Raw genomic sequence first — 15,105 nt, 5'->3', positions numbered from 1 at the left:
TATAGCCACAACAAACAGCCTGCCCATTATTTAAAATAGGGGTTTTTGTTATTTTATTATAACTTTTAACCCCAAAAATTAGTAAAGGCCAAAATAATAAAAAGGCTAAAGGGGTTAAACAAAAATGTAATTTGTTATGAGCGAGTTAAGGGGGTTATTTTGTTATTTCAAATTGGGCTATGTAATTATGGTGATGGTTATATGGTTTTAAGCCATTTTTGGATAAAATCATGTATTAAAAGGGGTATAGTCCTTTTGTAAAGGCATTCTACAATTAGCTTGGGAGGAAAAATTTGCTCCTGGGAGAATCTGGAGAAGTTTTGTGATACTTGAGAGAGCTTGTAGGTGAGAGATTATTCTAAGCACGAAGTTATTATCTTCAAGTGTGAAAGAGAGACACTATAAAGGCTGAAGCTTGGATGTTGTAAGAAGGTGTGTTTTGCCTGCCGACATTAATAAAGTAGTCCCCAAATTGAGAAGCAAACCCGGAGACATAGTCCTAACCGGATGAACTCCATTATCAAATTGTTTGCATCTCTTCTATCTCTTTCTTATTTCTCTCATTTTTCTAGTTATGTTCTTTATTTTATGTTATTAAACACATTTTTAATTTTAAGCGTTTAATGCATAAATCTTCTTGTAATTTCAACGGTTAAAGATACATAGCCACGCATTTATTGTCTGGATCGAGAATTTAAATCTAATTAATAGGATTAAGTCATTAAACTAATAGATCCTAAATCAGATCACCTAGTAAATAAATTATGTCTATCAAATTTCTATTATTTATTATTGGTGCTTGTTATGCTGATTTTTGATACTCAATAATGATCAGTAACTACCAAGTTATGAAAGAAACATATCAAATCATCTGTACCTTTGTTATTATTTATTTGACTGAGTTTTTCCCCAAGAGTCTTAAATTGTTGGTCTAGTTTAACCTAGATTTACACTTTTTGCTACATACCCTTTGTATGGAGAGTTATTTCAAATTGTGAACAGATGTAGGTTTGACTGAAGACAGTTAATGGACTAAACTGAATTGATTCTGAACTTCAAGATTTTTGCATCAATTAGAACTAATTGAAGTTGCTTCTATGTGTTGATGGAATCATTTCCTAATAGATTCTCATAGAGTAGTTTACAGACTGCTAATAAATCTAGCTAGGAAAGAATCATGCAAGGGACATTATATAATTCATAATTGCAACATAAAATAGTGGGTTTTCAGTAAAGCATGTGATACTTGGAACATAAGTTTGTCTACACCAGACAATGAAGTTGTTGAAATTTATTAAGAAACATGTTTTATGGTTTCTAAACTATTCCATAGGCAAATAGTGCTCTATTTCTCACTCATGAATGATCATCTTGATTTTTCAAGTGATAATAATATTTGATGAGAGCCAGTCTCCAACATGTAAACAATAAAACTAATCAAATACAGATATATAAACATGCTCAACTACTTGAAAGCCCAAAATTTTCCATTTCTAAGATAAATTTTGCTAGAACACGATGTATAGGAAAAACTGATCTTTATTATAATTGCAATTACACCAGTAAGAAAGATAGAGAAAAAGACAACTATATCAACTTGTAGTATAAAATTGTACTCTTGGACATATAATGCATACAAATATCTTTGTTATAGACAATCCATTGATTTTTTATTTACAAATCAACATAAACTCACGTGGAACCATTCTGAGACCAAACCCTAATTATGTGTGAATTTGGGTTGGAATTTAAACACCCAAAATTTAAGAATTTTGTAAAGACATTGACAAAACACAACAATAATGGTAAATAACTCAATTGGCATGGTGTATCTCTTGAATAAAATGATTTATTTATTTTCACTTGCATAAGAAATCATATTATTAAATTATTTTTTAGAGCACAAAAAAATTAATAATAAATGGAGAACTTTGTATTTGCATCCACAAAATAGTAAAGACGACATATAAATAGAAAGAAAAATAACTTCATATTAAAACCTACTGCACATCACATCATAAATTAAGAACAAACAACAAAAATGCCACATTCAAATCCAATTGTAAACGTTGCGACTCTTACCACTGCTGAAATATAAATAGAAAAGCCCCACAATGAGATAACCTTATTATGATCGTGAGTCCATCGATAGGAACAACACAATAAGAGCTAGTCGCATCAAAGCGCACCAAAAAAATGGCAATTTCAAACACATGATGTACAAATAGAAAATTTAGGGCAAATATATTATAATGCAACTATTTGTGAATCCAACTCAATTGTTAATAGATTTAGTTAGAGTATATTAGAAGTTGCTTTGTTCCCTTTCCCTGTCAATAATACCTTTTTGTTAAAGTTATTTATATTTCATCATAATGTTCTACAAATAAACTTTGATTTTTTTTTCTCTTCTCCATTTCCCCAATAATAATATATAGCACCAAAATTGGAGGCGAGATCAAATAAATTTGGGGGTTGAGATAAATTTGGCGATCCTCTTTTTGCTGATCTTGTTAAGTCTTTATCTAAAGCACCTATAAGGACATATTTGTTGACATTGATAATTTGGCTTGTTCTTCTTAAATTCATTTTTTAAAGACTAAGTGATTTAAATGTAGGATAATTTAAATAATTTCAAAGAAAAGGTTAAATTAAACATTAAACAATAAATAATATGAAAAATATATCTTCAAACTCTACTAAGAGAACCAAGGAATGCACTCTCAATTAAAGTAGTAGGCTAAACTCATTCTTCATCTCGAGGAGAAAACTATAGAAGAATAGATTAAGATATTCTAAATGTTTTTTTCTTGCCAATTCTACATAGAGAATTGTGGTAATTGGTAGGACTATGGTACATGTAGAAATGGCTATTTTGGATCCTACTATTATTATCTATAATTGTCTATTTTTCATGAAAATTTAGAGAAAATTAACTGTTGATATTCTCATACATAGTTTTCCAACTGGTACGATTTTAGCTTGGCTATGGTGGGACTCATTTACTATGGATTCTTGTAGGTTCAGAGGAGTGGAAAATCTTATCTGATTTAAATATAACCTATAATGAAAGTAAACAAAAACCTAGTCAAAACCCTAACCATAGATAACCTTGTGACAATAATTAACTATGACCAATGACATAACCATTGTTAAGATCCTATAAAGGAACACACCAAAAAAATTACAAACACTAGCATGGATGATTAAATAGGGTAATAAAGTTATTGAGTAATCTAATATAAAAATGAATTAGAGAAACTCAAACAAAAAGAGAGAATATCCATCTACATAATTCATAGAATCTAGAGGAAAATCTAACCTCGATACAAAGGAAGAAGTATGAGCAACAAACGTAAAATAGAAAACAATATTAAAACTAAGAATAATTACTAAACCCATCAAACCTAAATAAAAAAAGAAAAGGAATAAACTAGAAGAAAAAGAATTTGGAAAACTAACCGTAGATCTTAATGGGGGCCTCCAGGTCAAGAAAATTAGGTTGGCTGAGAAATATATCTTTGGAAGCCTGACAGAGCTGCTGAATTTCTACCTTGGACGCTTGCACTATCCGCAAAACATAAAGAATAGGGATTACTCATGCACATGGTGGAACCTCAAGCTATGCAATGACTGATACTGGGAGGAATAGCCAATCTCTTTAAAAAAAATTTAAAAAATAGTGTACCATTAAATGGAAGAAGTAAAGGTTGTGTAATTGGATGAAAAAGGTATTGCATACAGTGCCAAATCGAGGCGATGTTTATGCACCCAAAAAAATGCATCCTATTTGACTGTTTATTAAATTTATTAATTAACTTAAAATTCACAAAACCATAGTTTTGTAATTTTTAAATCGATTAATAAATTGAAAAAGCCATCAAATCAAGTGAATTTTTTTGGCTATTTAGCCAAAGGCCCAAATTGATGTCCCCTGTGTGGTAATAAAGCTACACAATCAACCATGCCATGTTCAAGAAAATGAGCACAAGCCACGAGAATGAAGTGACTCAAGTCAGAAAAGTAGTTGTATTGAAACATGCAAGAGAGGCGTCTTACAAACTGTGCATATGACAGGTAGAAAGTGAGTTAATTTTTGTATTGAATTTTATACAAGAAAAATTCAAAGACTACAAGGAAATTCCTTTGCAACCATTAGGAAGTCAAAGAAATACAATGTAAAAATATAGGAGAAATGAAATGAGTAGGAGGGTAGAATTTGATGGGATCTTTGCTATGTTTGCTCAATTCCTAAGGCATATTTAATGTCAAAGTTATGTGAAAACATTAGTCCCCACCTATGGTAGCAGGGACTAATAATCTTCACACACAAATATACTTGATGCTTGACACAACCTCATTAATAAATTTGCAAAAAAAAAAGCAAAAATCACAAATTGATAGTAATAATTCTCCTCTATATTTTCCAGAAGATGATACAAAATAATAAGTCCCACAAAAAAGAGAGCTTTCTTTTCAAAAAGATATACTAACATTTCATCCAAAAAATCATATTTTAGGAGTTGTTACAAATCATAACCATTTCTTATGAACCATCAGATTGTTGAGTGGTAACCACAAAATGAATTGATGACATTAAGCAATGTGATTAATTAAAAACTAATGACGTCAAAAAAAAACAAGATGTTAAATAGGACTCAATAGTTCAATCATGAGAAAATAATTACAATCCATAGAGGATAATATGAATAAGCATCCAAACATAATAGAAGGCATGAGCCAAAATGACTTTGAGCATTGTTACAACTTGAACACACAAGGAATAAATTACAACTCAAATATGAAAACATCATATAAATACCATAAATGGATAGTAGAAAAATTTAAAAAATATAACATGAACAAGAGAGGAACAACATAAATAGTGAGGCATCATAACAGTTTCTATAATAATATGAACACCTTTATGTAGAGAAGACTCAAAGTGCTTGAATGACAAACGAATCTTAGTTACAAAGGATCTCTATCATAGATACATCATTTAAAAAATAGGAAATTTGATAGAAATCACATGAAGGAAATAAACATGAATATTAAATTAAAGTTGATGGCTCACTCAATGAAAACAAGCTGAACAAAAATTCTACTAACATACCCAAAAATTGAAAATTCTACTAGCATACCCAAAAATTGAAAACACATACAAATTGATAACAACCAAATTTAAAAGGCATGTCAAATAGGTAGTCATCAGTTGTAACATAAGAACTAATCTTTTGGAAGAGAAAAATGATCTAGAAAGGTAAGAAAATGATCTTACTCGTAGCTCTTCAAGTTCAACAAATACAAATTGCCTAAAAGATACTATTGCAATTTGCTATAGATATAAAAACTAGAGAACAAGAGAGACTCATTTATTACTACTCTCTAATCCACTATGATACCATGCTAATTGTTTTCCCATAAATAAGGATAAATAACAATAAATAAAATGAAGAAAATTATACACATAAAGATATAACAATTTATCCTAGGAAAACTCTCCAATTTCAAGGAAAAAAGCCCAACCTCACCAAAAAAATCTCTCTTTTTATTAAATATTAGACATCCAAGTACAATGATTGAATTGAATACATTTCTTATTAGACAAAGCAACCATGTATATCATGAATTCATAGACTCTTAATATCATAACCAAAAGTCTCTTCATTTTTTGAATGTGAATCTCTTCACATTTCCAAACACGTGTCTCTTTACATGTTACGTGTCTCCTCATATAATGAAATGTTAAGAAATATAGAGGGTGAGACACCTAGCACAACTTGAATGACACATCGTACTCACTTGATTACACATGAAAATGATAGAAATATAATCATTGATCTCTTCTCTAGCAATATTAAAGATAAAGATCTCTATAACATCTATGATCTTCAACCAAAGTCATCAATTTATTTAAAGGTTAGGATGATGACACTATCACCTTATATGTAAAGGAAATCCTTTTAGATGAGAAGATCATTTCTAATATTTATGGTCTATAAATAAAAGGAATGAAGTTTTTGAAGGAAAGGAAAATCTCAAAGTGTTGTCAGCAAATCTCCCGAAGCCCTGGAGGAAAGAGAAGCTCTAATGAAAGGTAATAACACTTTCTTTGACCTCGAGAAGATTAAACCTTTATGGAGTGACTTATGTTAAAACCTATTATGAAATATTTGACACTTGATGGGAGATACACTAGGGTCCATGATTATCATCTCATTTTGTTAAATCATTTTACGCATAAAATTTTGGTTTCCTTTATGTATTTTTACTCTCTCCTATGAATGAAATCATCAAGAAGCATGGGATAATCCAAATAAGGCACTTCATCAAGGTCTCACAATGTTAATATATGAACACTTAAATTCTAGGGTTACTAAAAGTTTTCCCAAGAAAATATTAGTTGAGGAAGTGGAAGGGAAGGAGGTTAAAAGGTTTGAAAGAGGGTAGGAAATTAATTTGGAGGAGGAAGTTGAGGAATCCACCAACCCTTTGGTTAAAAAGATTAAGAAAATACATTTCAAGACTACACCTAGAACTTTTTTATTTGAGGAGAATGAAGGAATGTAGAGTAACAAGAGTATGGAGGACATTTCCCCATCCTTAGTTGTTGAAAACAAGAAATATGTTTCTTTGAAGATTTCCCTATCTATTGTTGGCATCTTTGAAAGGAAGGAGAAAATTCATAATAAAGGTGATGATTAAAGGGTCGCCAATACTAAAGCCTTTGACATGAAGAAGAAGAAGGTTAGCACTCATAAGTTTGTGGGGTAAATTAACATGGGTGAAAGTAGTTTATCTACTTGCTAAGAAACCAAGGGCTAGTTTTGAGGTTGAGATGACCAATATTTCCTCTATGTTTGACTTTAGTAAAGCTTTGAGTGAGGATACAACTTATTTTTTGAGTGGTGAACTTGAAGTTGTAGTAGTAAGGATAACTCTAAGAAAAGTGAAGACCCCAATAAGTATGATAGATTTACCATTGAGGTTCCAAAAGAGGATTTGTAGTCTATCAAAGATGGTGTGCTAGATCTTCTTAGGATCATTAATTTGGTATTTCATGAGATTAAGGACATTCAAAATAAGAAAAGGGTACTTTCTAACAAACCAAATTTCTTGGAGATGCAATAATAGGAAATTATAACTATTTTTATGATGATGTTAAATATTTGACTAAAGCCGTGTGTAATGTTGAAGCTATTGAAGTAGAATTTGACAAAAAATTTGAGGAAATAAATAACAAAATCACTAAAGTTGATTCCTCTCTAAATGAAATTGGAAAAAAGAGCTACAATATCCTAAAGGCTTTGGTTGAAAAGCTTAAAATTCTAGTGGTTAAACTTGAATATATTAATTAGAACTATGCAGTAGTGAACATCAGTAAAGTCAATGTGTTGGTCTTGAAGAGGTTTCAAGCCCTTAGAAAGAGAACCCATAATAGGAAAGGAAAGAATGCCCTCAAGTCTCAAAGACATTGAAGATTTGAAGAGCCCTACTAAAAAGATGTAGTAGATGGAGTTGGAAGTTGTTGACCTTAAAAATGTTTATTTTTCTTTTTTTCCCTTTTGGTGTATTTTTTTTCTTTTGTTTGTTTTAGTTGGTTTGTGGTTAGTATTAGTCTTGTCTCTATTAATGCCAACTTTGTATTTTTGTGAATGTTTTTCATAGTTCCATATTTTTTTTACTGAGATTCAACTCTTATCTTATGCAATGATGATGCACATGGTTTTAGATCTCTTCAAAACATATTTTTCACTTTATAAAAAAATTGATATTGCATAAATAAATTTTTATTTTTATCAACAGAATATAATATAACATCATACCCCATCCCATTTTTTTCCTTCACTAAGCATTAAATTTGATTCATAAAAATATACTTAAGAACATTTACTTCAAGTTATATTTTTAATAATTTATTGAATATATTTATGATTTTTGAGCTAGATATTTTCTATTAAAATAATCTCTAAACATGCATACCAACCAACTTCCACAAACATAATCAAAATGTATGTTACAATATGTACTCAATGTAGCATACAATAATCTTTCATGTTTTTCAATTTTGGGTTGATATTATAAAAATTATAGAAATTAAATAATATACATGTGTAAGCCATATGAAGATATTTAGGCATATGAAGAATGAAAATCTTGATTAGTTATAACAAGAATGACAAATTATATACTTACAAAAACTAAAATGTAGATTGAAGTTATATTAGTATTCTGGAAGTTCATACAAATTAAGTTTTGTGAAAAATATAAATTTGGAAGCTTGATATGTAGATAAAATTCTCACATCTAGAAATCCAGGGCTACTCCCAACTGAAGGGGTATATTTTCCTTGTTTTAAATATAACAAATATTCCAACATTACAATATGATAAAAAACTTAATAAAAAACAATAACAAAAAAACATTAGAACATGCTAGCACAAATACAATTAACATCAAGCTATAATTCATATTATGACAGGTCAATATTTTATTAGTGTAATTGTATTATGATGCAAAACATATGTCTTTGGCTTTGTTTTGGACCCCCACATCTATGTACATTACCTTCACTATGTTTGAATGATTTTTCAATTTTGATTCATTTGTAATTTGGTGAAGGAAATCATCTTTTATTACCATGACCCATAGAAGTAACTCCTTGAATACTTCCAAAACGGGTCTATATATTTAGAGAAGAGGTTATGTTTTTCTATATGCTATCCAAATAGTCATTGCTAGACATGACCACTCTTTCATGGGAGCAACATGCACTTTGGTGAAAGATGAGGTCTAACAACTTTAGACATGTAACTAAAAATAAAGAGAGTATAACACTTTTGCAAAGTGTTAACTTGGGATTTAATTTCTCTTCTAAAAGGAACAAATAAGATTTAAAAATATATATATATTAGACCATGTTAATTGTCAATGGAATTGCTAATAGGTGAATTGCTTGTTCAATTATAAAGATTTTTTAACAAAATAAACAATTTAGACTATTTAGAAACATTTTATTCTATAAAAAGAAAGTACTCTATTAGACACGATTATGTAGTTAGATGTTTAAAAAATCTATAAATAATGACTATTAAAGAAAAAATAATTTATAAAATTATTTCCGCAACATTTTTTCCTCTTCTATTAATCCATAATATATTTCTCATTTCAATTTATGTATGTCCAATTGTTGGAAGCTTAAATATGTGAGTATCATAACTAATATTTTTAATCTATTATATTACTTTTTGTAGATGGGAATGGGAACTGCTTTAGGAACACTATGTGGACAAGCTTATGGAGCACATCAAGAACACATGTTGGGAATATACATGCAACGCTCTTGGATCATTCTCACTGGTTTTGCAATCACAATTATACCTATTTATATCTTTACCACACCTCTATTAAAATTATTTGGTCAACCAGATGATGTTGCAGATTTATCAGCCAAAGTATCTTTGTGGTGTATTCCAATGCATTTTGCTTTTGTGTTTTATTATACCCTTAATAGATTTTTGCAATCACAATCTTGGAATATTGTAACTGCCTGGTCATCAACACTTGGGGTAATCTTCAACATTCTTTCATGTTGGTTGCTTGTATCAAAATGGAATATGGGTCTAGATGGTGCATTTATTTCCCTAAATGTAGCATGGTGGATACCTGTGGTTATTCAATATATATATGTTACATGTGGGTGGTGTCCAAATGCATGGAAAGGATATTCAATGGAGGCATTTGAAAGTATTTGGCCCCTCTTCAAACTATCCGTAGCATCTGGTATCATGTTATGGTTAGATTTTACTTTTCCTAAAATCTCTAATAGTTTTAGGATGTAAAAGTCAATACAACAATTCAATTTTTTAAAAGTCATTACATAGAGAGGTTTATACTATCTTGATTTTTTCTTTTACAGCTTGGAGATTTGGTACTATAGAATATTGGTCCTCATGACAGGAAATATATCAAACATTGAAGTTGAACTCGATTCACTCTCTATTTGGTAAGATAATTGCTCCTTTCAAAATTAAACTTACACTTGAGATAATACATGTATGTACCTTCTATATAAAGTCATATTATTAACTGTAATAAATTATTCTCAATTCCTTTTCTTTTTTTCATCTTATGATATAGATATGTACTCTCATCTTGTAAAAGGAATTTATATCAATTGACTTCAAAATAAATAATGATAGGAATGTAAATTATAAAATAACTTAATATTGCTAAAAAATATGAAAGTAAGTTAAATACATCTTAAATCATACATATTTATTGTGTAATTATTAGAAATATTTTTTTTTGAAAATTTACCAATAGTAAAGATAGTTTTTAAAAGTGTTTTAGATGAATCTTACCTCTATAAGCCTAGGATATAAAGTAATTTAAGATTAGGAGATTTAAAATAATTTTATCCTATAGATAAATTTTTGAAGAATATTAAATTAAGAGGAATGTACAAGTTTTACTTTTCTTTTATAGGGTCAACTTTTTAATTAATATTTAACATTAAAAGGGTTTTAAAGTACCACTCCACAATTTTCTTAGATAATTTATGAATTTTGACATCTTTAAGGCTAAATAGACATGTAGCATCTAGTATTTATGTAAAATATAATTATTTGAGTATATTTTTTTAAATAAAGAATATTTTTTTAGTAAAAACATTAAAAAAGAAAAAGATGCTTATTTAAAAAATAATAATCTTTTCCATTTTAATTAGATTATTATGTTCAACTAGATATACAAATTTTATCCTTATTATTTATTATATATTTAATATATTAACTAACATATTAAAATTAATAGCTACATCTAATTTATATATACTATGCTAATTTAATCTTCTTAAATTTAAAATTACATTCAACACAAAAAAAATCTCACAAAGTGCTTAGGTTGCTAAATCTATAATTTACATATGATTCACGTGAATTGTTCATCATTTAAATATATAATTGTTTTAATCAAATCATAATAACTTTTATTGAATTTTATAAATGTACACATCTTGTGGCACTTCCTAGCATAGATTTTATTAACAAATTATAATTTTTTGATAAATGCAAGAACATCTTCTTATAAATTACTTTATTCAATATTAAATTATTATAAATGGGTCAAATCATCTAGCTATATAATATAATGGGATGTTTTAAACAACTTATAGATATAATTTTAAATTTTAAAATCGCAGAGTTATAATTAATTTTAATAATACAAATATATATAATCAAGTTACATCATTCATAACTTGTAAATTAGATAATAATTTTAAAACATTAAAATAGAAATACATCAAGAAACTAATATATTTCCATTTCTTATATATCCAAATAAAGATAAAATTTAATCTTATATGAAGTAATTCATTACAACAGATTCTTACATTTCAAGAAGAATGTGTGGTTTTGGCCTTTTAAGCTATGATTATAAACGAAAGAGAAAAAACAATAAACACATAATTGTACATAAAAATTCTATCGATATAGTTTTGAGTATTTGATATCCCTTGAGTTGGATAGACTTTGTAATTTTTTGGGTTGACAACTTAATATCTATCTATCCACTAACATCCCTAGTGAATCATGCCAACCTACTTGATTATGCTTAATTTGTATAAAATTTCAAAGAAGTAGATTATAAATCATTATGCCCCTAACTTTATTTATGATAATATAATTATTTTTGGATTTTTCATAAATTAAAATTATATTTTGTTATTAATATTTCTTATCTATTATTTTTTTTAAAGATAATTACATGATATGATTTATCTTTCTACATGCCCCTCTTTTTCAACAAGTAATAGGCTAAAGTCTAGATTAATTATTATTTAAGATGGAGTAGATTCAAGACCTCTCAAATAAGAGGCTCACAATTTACTATTGTGTAATAGGCTCTTGTCTTCCTCCTTCCCCTCTTTTAACCTAAAACTTATTAAATGATTTAAATTTTATCTCATTATTTACATAGGATCAATTTGTATAAAAAATATTTCTTTCATATAAGGACAATCTTGTAGCATAATATTTATGTCTTTGTCTTCTAATGTAATCTACTAATGTTTTTTGTGTGTAGCTTAAATATCAATTCATGGGAGATGGCTATACCTCTTTCTTTCCTTGCTTCAGCCAGGTATACTTATAAGATAAGTCAAAAGTATGTAGTATAGTTGTATTATTCTAGTTTAATCTAACATAGCATTAAATGTGCAGTGTGAGGGTTGCTACTGAGCTTGGAGCTGGGAGGCCCAAGGGAGCCAAATTTTCAATCATTGTATCAGTGATTACCTCCACAATTATAGGACTCACACTATTAGTTCTTATTTTGACCTTAAGTAGTGAGTTTGCTAGGATTTTTACAGATAGTGTCGATGAACAAAAAAATATACATAAATTGGCAGTACCACTATCATTTGCAATTCTATTCAATAGCGTACAACCAACCCTTATTGGTAAGTACTTTGTACATGTATATGCATTTTACAATATTTTAAATTAGAATATAACTAAGTTATATAAATAATGATTTTTTTATTTTTGTTTAGTTAGTTAATTCATTTTGAGTAAGCCTTATCTATATTATAAGCCTTCTTCCACTATTTTTTCATGTTTAAAGGATTGAACTATCAATAAAATATTCATCCTCTGCCTTTACAAAAAAAGGTGGCTAGTATTTAAAGCAATCTAAGTTTAATTTAATTTATTTTTAACTTTCCTTGAATTAGATAGTTTATTATGTATATTCATATTAATCTTTAAAATTATTCTCAGGTGTTGCTGTGGGATTGGGCTTGCAAGTTATTGTAGCCTACATAAACACTGCATGTTACTATATAATTGGTGTTCCATTTGGCATTCTTCTTGACCATATCTTTCATTTAGAAGCTATGGTGGGTAGTGGATTTGAACATACTTATTGTACATTTGTATGTTACAAAAAATGTAGTATTTCACTTTTAATGATCATTTTTATTTACTTCATAGGGCATTTGGTTGGGAATGATATGTGGGACCATATTCCAAACCCTTGCATTGATATTTATCATATGGAAAGTAGATTGGAATAAAGAGGTAAGTACTTAGCCTTGTTCCTCTTCTAGAAATTTATAGACTAAAAAATATTAATAAATGTTTTAATTTTATTTTCTCTCGTTATAGGCCAAAACAATTACAAGTAAAATGAATTTTGGGATCTCTCCAATAGCCCAAAAATACAAGAACCTTGCATAGAGGTTAGTTTTCCATTGAAAATTTTCACTTGTTGAAAAATGCTTTTTTTCCTAATAAATTGATACAACTAATTGATGATACATTTTTTACAATAGAGTATTGAAAATTGGGATATGGTCTAGCTTCAAAAGATGATAAAAGATTCAATCTCTCTGCTGATATCTAGAGTCATGTCTTAGAAAATAAAAATCTCAAAAATATCACAGGACCTGTAGATGATGCCTCAAATGAATATGTATTGATAGGTTGGAATGACTATCTCTTTTCTACAGAGTTTCTTGAATCTCTCAAAGTGAATGCTAGACGGGTGTTAATGAAGTCTAATTATCTAATACCTTTGCAAACATTGTGATGTAAATATTGTTTTATCCTATGGTCGGTACTATTGTATGTTCTAGCTTCCCTTTTTACCCCTATTTTGTTGTTGTGAGAGGGTTATGACATGTATACTCTTGTATCCTCAGTTTTGTTGTGCAATTGATGAAGATAATCTATCTCTAAACATTTATCTCGATTACTTTCATCTAAATTGATTGTATCAAAATGCTTAAACTATTTTAATAATTTGGGATATGGTTTGGAAGAGAAGAAACACCAACAAGGTGGAACTAAAAAGGCATTAAGAAATATATTAAAACAATTTTTATTTATATAGGTATATATTGTATATGTAGTTAAAATCTATTATGATGAGGGGTTTGCATGTATTCTAAAATATTTTTAGAGGTGCTCACACTTTTATTTGATGATTTTTTGATTAAAAAAAAAGTTTAAAATTGTATCATATAGTGAATATGTTCTATTTTCAAAGTATAGAAATAATTTAAATCATACATAAAACATCAAGATTATTATTAAACAATTTATTACTATTAGGAAATATGTATGGTAAAGATAGATTATTAATGTAAATTTTATTTCATGATATCAAAAATTGATGTTTTGATGATGCTTGTAGTGACTCTCACATTTGCATTATGTATACCATCTTGATGAATGTGACCTTGACATTCTTGCTTTTAGAGTGATCATATTGGGACCCATGAGTGGTTTGCACCCTTGGGGTGATTTGATTAATGTTATTGTATTAGTAGATTGATTGTGCTTTAAAAAAAACTTAAGAGACTTATAATGTATTCGATGGTGTCATTGAGGTTTGTGCTAGTGGTTACTTGGATTTGTATGGTATCATGATGTTACTCTACGAGTACCCTTGAGATATGAACATTGGTTGAACACTAAGATGCATTGAAATGCTACACTTGATTCTAGTTCCTGTAGTAGTGTTGACTCATATGTTGGATTATGTTGTTGGTAGTATCTTGTTTCGTATGATAGTTTCTGGTGTATTTTACGTTTGAGACTATTGATGTTTCTTCAGAATGACTATTTTGGATTTTGCAAAGTATAATTCCATATATGCCATTGAGTAATTTAGTTGTTAATTCCATTGATATATGTTTAGAATAATCAAAAAATGATTTATTTATATTAGAGCTTGAGATTATGGATTACATTTACATATGGAAGATGCTCATTTGGACTCATGATTATTGTGCATCTATGCTATAGGTATATGTCTGTTTATTTAAGTTGATATATGTCCTCAAAGGAACATAAATGATTATTTAAATATTTTAACTTAAATGCAATATCATGTAATTATATGTTTTTATAATGTACTATACTAGTGTTATGCATGGATTTCTTGTTGGTGCTAGTAAAAAATTGAAATGAAGTTATAGTCACTTTCTTGTGAGATATACATAGTGTCTGACTCTCCTTTACATAACTTTGTGTTTGTTTGTCCTTCGGCTATTATATATTGAGAATCTACACTTCATTTTTATTGAACAAGTAC

The 15,105-nt window shown here is 28.5% G+C and overlaps 1 protein-coding gene across 1 annotated transcript in view; it reads left to right on the top strand.

The window, feature by feature from the left end:
* LOC149567389 (protein DETOXIFICATION 27-like) overlaps nt 1–13,746 on the top strand; it is a 31,321-nt gene extending 17,575 nt beyond the window's left edge. Inside the window, exons 2-9 of the mRNA XM_089817481.1 lie at nt 9,258–9,799; nt 9,923–10,009; nt 12,091–12,147; nt 12,228–12,466; nt 12,786–12,904; nt 12,999–13,085; nt 13,173–13,246; nt 13,517–13,746. Of these exons, the coding sequence (XP_089673607.1) occupies nt 9,258–9,799; nt 9,923–10,009; nt 12,091–12,147; nt 12,228–12,466; nt 12,786–12,904; nt 12,999–13,085; nt 13,173–13,244 (1,203 nt within the window). The 3' untranslated portion in view covers nt 13,245–13,246; nt 13,517–13,746. The remainder of the gene's footprint in view (nt 1–9,257; nt 9,800–9,922; nt 10,010–12,090; nt 12,148–12,227; nt 12,467–12,785; nt 12,905–12,998; nt 13,086–13,172; nt 13,247–13,516) is intronic.
* Nucleotides 13,747–15,105: the final 1,359 nt, after the last annotated feature.

Source organism: Cupressus sempervirens, chromosome 3 (assembly GCF_028749045.1).
Source record: "Cupressus sempervirens isolate cs-2001-9-10 chromosome 3, ASM2874904v1, whole genome shotgun sequence".
Lineage (NCBI taxonomy): Eukaryota > Viridiplantae > Streptophyta > Pinopsida > Cupressales > Cupressaceae > Cupressus > Cupressus sempervirens.
Note: the sequence above shows the minus strand (reverse complement) of the source record. Positions and strands in the feature narration are given on the sequence as shown.